The sequence below is a fragment of the Tasmannia lanceolata genome, unplaced genomic scaffold, assembly GCF_043159265.1.
Source record: "Tasmannia lanceolata isolate RefF3 unplaced genomic scaffold, GAP_Taslan_0.1 ptg000037l, whole genome shotgun sequence".
Taxonomy (NCBI): domain Eukaryota; kingdom Viridiplantae; phylum Streptophyta; class Magnoliopsida; order Canellales; family Winteraceae; genus Tasmannia; species Tasmannia lanceolata.
In genome coordinates, this window is record NW_027518714.1 from 6,130,928 (window position 1) to 6,136,663 (window position 5,736).

Here is a 5,736-nt window from a genome sequence, read left to right on the forward strand (position 1 = left end):
TCCTCTATGAAAAAATCTTTCCTAATTTCGCCCTTCCTGTCTCCTTTTAATCCTATCACTGACTCAGAATTTCTTCTTCACAAGTCACAACTCTCTCTTTCTCTCTCAAAACTTTTTATTTCTGTTTTCTGTTTTTGGGGTGTGAGGGTTTGAGTGATCATGGAGACTGAGGTGGTGGAGAGGAGGATGAACAGGATCTTGGCTCACTTCTCCCTTAACCAGGACCTATCCCCTAATCATAATCCCTTCTCTATGGTAATAATCTTTGTGAACTTTTTCATGTTCTGCAATCGTATGGATATGATTCCTCTCCTTTTATTTTGATTTTTTTTTTATTGTAATGTTTACATGTTTCATATGGGTAGTTTAGAAACAAATTACGAATGCTGCATTATTGCTTTATTTAATCAAGGGTAAGAAACAAATAGAGATGTTCTATGAGAATTTGATTCAGGTCCTGCCTCACTTGTAGCTTGACTTTGGTCCGGAGTTGTGTTGTACAACTACACAAGTAGGTTTTGGACTTCTATAGGTGCGTGTATTTTATTAGAGTTCACTTTTGCAAATTTAGGTTTGACCCAAATCACAATTTGGGCTTCTTTAGATTGCAGTTTGTCCCAAATTTTAAATTTCGGGTACACCCTAATGTACACTTTGGTTAGTGAATCTTTTCTGTATATCCTGTGTAATGAGTGTATGTAGTTTTGTTTATAATGGCATCGTTATAATGAGTATTGGTCCCTATAATCGAGTCTACAAGATTGTCACCACCAGGCCACAATTATCGCTTGGATCACAAACTTTTTGTATTGACTCGACATTGCCCATTCAGCTTTCTGGATGCCTACATTTGTTACTCTTCATCCGCGGTTCTGCTAGTTTCATAAGGTCCAGATGGGGTGATTGTAGGCCAGCTATTTCCCACGAATCCCCACCTTGAGTATCTGAACTATACTCAAATCCTACGTAAACGTCCAAGTTCAATGCATTTTTGTTACAAATGGACACATAATATTCTACTTCTTGTGCGGCCACTATGGTACCAAACAGGATTCTTTCGTCTCAATAAGGTCCACTTGTTTGTTTGGCTCTTTAAGAATGCATAGTTGAACTTTCAGCTTTAAAATATACCTTCCCCCAAATGACTTGATTTAATAGTGGTACCCCGATGGCACGATCGACCTAATAATGCTATATTGCATTTGGATTGTATACTCTTTTCCACAAAACATGATATTTTTAGCTAGTTTATCTTTAAACTTGTCTATTTCTGTCTAGCATTAGTCTTAGTAATTGGCTGTGCATACCTAATACTCTAGGATTGGTTAGTGTTAATAAAAAAGCAGATGCCCCCCTCTCTCTCTAGTCTCTGCCCTCTTATCTACCTCAGGCATATGTGTCTTTTGATGGATTTCTCATGCTCTCTTCAGAACTGCAGTAGTAGTCTAAACACTGTTATCCGAAGGTGTGACAATAGAATGCTTTTTGCCCGGCAAGGGTCTCTCTCTCAAGCTTGTTTTATGAGACAGGTTTCAGATCAACAGGTACATAATAAGTTGTTACATTATTTAGTATCTAAGTTGCTTACAAGGTGAACTCTTTAACTGATCATCCCGAGTTGTGTTTTCAGGATTTTGGACATGGCAGCTCAGTTCAGCAGGTTGTACCTCTCAGTTCCCCTCATTCTGAACATGTGAAGTTTTCTTATGAACATTCTGGAGCACCCATGTTCTCTAGACCAGCTCAAACAGATCCAAATGTATCCCCTGTCAATGATGTTAAACCTACTACTGAACCTCCTAAGTTTGCCAGGCCGAGTGCAGGATTGCGGGGACAAAATAAACCTTGTGTCAAGAAGATAAGACATGCTTCTTTCTGTAATGGTACATAATGTTCGATTTGTGGTGGCTATGCTTCCAAGTTTTTCTCTTTTATTTTCTTTTAAATTCCTTTTTTTGTTATAGGTATAATTACATCGATTAGGAAGCAAATGCGATAGTTTCTTGGGCATTGCAAACCGATTCCCTAAGTTATGCATGCTATGTAGATTACTACCCTAGAATTAGTAATCAGTGCATGTTCATGTGCTATTCTTGTTGTCTCTAGAGATTATCAGTGACAAAAGGTCTATAGAAAATCAAATGTTGTTATTTGAGTTTTTGTCTATTTATTTTTTTCTAATTAGGTGAGAAACATGAGCATGTGCATATGGTCAGCAAGGGGCTGATGTTGACATGGATAGAACAATTCTTATTTCTGTTTTGTTTTATATTTATCTTTCAATAAGAGGGCGAGCCTTGGCGAAACGGCAAGGTTGCTCCATTGTGACCTGGTGGTCACGGGTTCGAGTCACGGAAACAGCCTCTCTGCAAAGCAGGGGTAAGGCTGCGTACATCTAGCCTTCCCAGACCCTGCAATGGCAGGAGCCTCTTGCACTGGGCCGCCTCCCTTTTTTTTATTTATCTTTCAATACAATGATGTAATGAAGAAGCTAAATACAGGTATGGAGTGGTCACCACAAACTGATATTGCAGAGTCTGGGTGTAATTATGTCATGACAGTAGAACTTCCTGGTGTCAATACCAATACCATAAGAGTGAAGGTGGACGATAAAAAGTAAGAGTCCCGTTTTGGAGAATTTGCATACAAATATGGCCTTCTAATTCCAGCTTTTTTATTTTTCGAAGATTAAACTGAACGTAATAAAATTATATGATTTTCTGATAGCTTGATTGTGACGGGTAAACGCTCGACACAGTGGTGGAGAGTTGCAAATGTGTCTGCAGACTCAAATGCCACGTATCTGAGAAGGGAGATTTTACAAGGACCATACCAGGTTATTTGGCCACTTCCTAATGATGTGAACAAGGATGGTGTTACAGCTGAGTTTGTGTAAGTCATCTTTCCATGTTATCATTGTCTTTCCTGCTGGTTTCATAGATTGCTCCCTTTGGAATATGTTCTGTTTCATATTCTAATGGAGGATTGAATTGTATACTCTACTGTGGTAGTTTTCTTTTTAAAATTGAAAAATTCTTGGATCTTTGGTTGGCATCATAACGCATTCTGCTTGAAAGAGATAACTTCCAGCAAACAGTATAATAGAAATTAAATTAAAATAGAAAAGAATAGCACTGACCTATTCGTACAGATGCCTATTCTGAAAGCAAATGAAAAATAAGCTAATAAGAGAAGACTCAGAATCCATATTCAATCAATCTGCTGAAATCACATTTTCTTGACCAACATAAAATCAAACTCAAACCCCTTTCAAAGACAAAATCAGCTCTTAATCTGAAAGAAATATTCCCGAAAATCAAACCAAAGCACAACTTCTTAAAACAGTGAAATAATAATTACGATCCGACCCTTTAAAGGACTCGTACATGGGTTGCATCTAGATTCAGTTGAAAATCACCCAAAGTTCTAATAGTAATAAAGCCCAGACTCTAGATTTTTTGTGGTGATCAACCATGGGAAGTTAATGTCAGTATGATGCCATGATGAAGCCATAGTAATGACCTTGCTTGACCCATTGTTTCGACCATAAACTTTCAGAGATATAGGGACTTGTGCTCACCACCCCTGGTTGTCATTGGTGTAGTTGATGGGACCATGCCCATCACCTGAGAGATACTGAATTACTGATGTTCAGATGATGGGACTCATTGCTTGCACCTCTGACCTGGCAGAAAGGCTAATCCTTTGCCGTATCAGGTGAGCGATATTGTTCAACATTTGACACATCTGATGCAGAGTTAACACAGAAATCAGTAAAAATCATAAATTCTATGAGAAAACAGTTCCTGCGCTCGAGTGCATGAAACAAGGGTGGTCCCACATTTATTGGGTGATCCTAAGCATTCATTTGACAGTCCCCATCATGGATGGGGTGTGTACCAAAAATCAGCTCCATTGGATCATCCTAACCCTTCCATTTGTGGGGTGGAAAACTGGGCAGATTTGTTGACAAACAGTATCAGTCCATTTTCCCCCTCACAAATGGACACCCTAAGATGATCATGTGGAAATGTGAAGTAGATGAGGCACCAATGCCGTTTGTTAAAGTGTCCTCAACTTCCAGCATGACTTCCTCCAAAAGTCTAAACATGGGGTCATTTCTGTAAACAAGCAAATAAATGATAAAATAAAACAAAATAAAGAGAAATAATAAGAGAACAAAATTGAAAATGATCTGAAGAAATATCACTATGGTTTCAAAGTTCAAACAAGGATTCAAGGTGCAATATCATAAATGTTCTCTACATTGTTAGAGCAGCAAACATGGGTTCTCACAATTTTTCAAGGATTCAGGTGGCTTTTACCTTCGCATTTCCAATAACTTTTGTTGCTAGCTTGCATTGCATAGTACATATAGCTAGAACATGTTTCCGGTATAGCATTCTATTTCTCTGATATTAGACCCCGTACTCATACAAATACTTTATTGGGTGATGTTCTATACTTTGAAACTAGGATCCTTCAAAATGTGTGGGTTACCCGATTCACAATAGGATATGATAAGAATAAAAGGTGTGGGATAAGTGTCGGATATATCTGAGCTGTATCCTCGTGTTTGGGACAAGTGTCGGATATGTCTGAGCTGTATCCTCATGTTTGGGTTTTGTTTTCTTCGCTATTGTTTAGGTGCTGGTCTTTCATATAGACATAAGAGAAAGAAGATGACTTTTTTAGTACAAATCTTCTTTATTTATATATATATATATATATATATATATATATATATATATATATATATATATATATTGCTCATTATAAAGAAAATGAGAATCCTAAGCTGTACATCCTCTATTTTTTCTTTTTATATTCTACATCATAAAGGAAATGAGAATCTTAAAGCTAGAGAGAGAGAGAGAGAGAGAGAGAGAGAGAGAGAGAGAGAGAAAATGAGGTGCTGATTTATTGTACGATGCTTGTACTTTTAAAAAATTCATATCATATTTTGCTTAAACTACTTTAACATTTTCTTAAAATATTCTTACCCAACTACCTTCTTCATGAAAATTTTCGAAAGGATTCATTAACCAACCCCAACTAGTTTGGGACAAAGGCTTAGTTGAGTTGAGTTTTATTCTTACCCATATCCCATATTTGCATATTGGATCCTTAGCGTATCATCTCTTAAGATTTTGAAACTTGGAGAATCCTCATACTTATACATTTAATATCTGATGCCCGCATCAATATCCAATTAAACTCTACTATGCCATGGCATATATCATACGATTGGTGTATCGTTTAATATTCTATGCTGTAGCATTTATCTTATTGGTTGGCTAGATGGCCTCATAAACTATGTTACAAATTAATATATTTGTTGATTAACTGTACTTTTAGATTAAAACATCTATCAGCTGCGCATATGTTTTGAAAGAGGTTTCTGATTTGAGTGAACTTGGTCTTGTGGGTGCAGAGATGGATTTCTACAAATCACCCTTCCTAAATTCTGAGAGGTTGAGGAGGCAGATGCATATTTCTTAAGATGTAGAAGATCGTGTGCTATCTATTTCTAGCAGTTATCTAATGTTGTCAGTGTATTTGAGTAAGTTATTGATATGTAAAGCGCCTTAAAAGGCTCTCTATTAAAATAATTCGAGTCAGAACTCAAAATTCTGAGTATGAACAGTATATATAACATAAATGTAGTATGCTTGGTGTAGAAACTGGGGCTGTCAATTGCAGTTATAAATATTCGTCTCAGGAATGTATTTAGTA

At 36.9% G+C, this 5,736-nt stretch overlaps 1 protein-coding gene across 1 annotated transcript; it reads left to right on the top strand.

Moving 5' to 3' along the window:
* ACD32.1 (alpha-crystallin domain 32.1) lies at nt 1-5,736 on the top strand. The gene is made up of 6 exons (XM_077372866.1): nt 1-255; nt 1,431-1,544; nt 1,631-1,883; nt 2,502-2,616; nt 2,728-2,892; nt 5,435-5,736. The coding sequence occupies exons 1-6, from the start codon at nt 160-162 to the stop codon at nt 5,469-5,471; spliced, it is 780 nt and encodes a 259-aa protein (XP_077228981.1). The 5' UTR covers nt 1-159; the 3' UTR covers nt 5,472-5,736.

Excerpts from the sequence above, each read along its gene's own strand:
- ACD32.1 (XM_077372866.1), top strand. The coding sequence starts at position 160 with ATGGAGACTGAGGTGGTGGAGAGGAGGATGAACAGGATCTTGGCTCAC. Across the intron at positions 1,884-2,501 it reads ACATGCTTCTTTCTGTAATG|GTATGGAGTGGTCACCACAA; the intron begins GTACATAATGTT and ends AGCTAAATACAG. Across the intron at positions 2,893-5,434 it reads GGTGTTACAGCTGAGTTTGT|AGATGGATTTCTACAAATCA; the intron begins GTAAGTCATCTT and ends TTGTGGGTGCAG.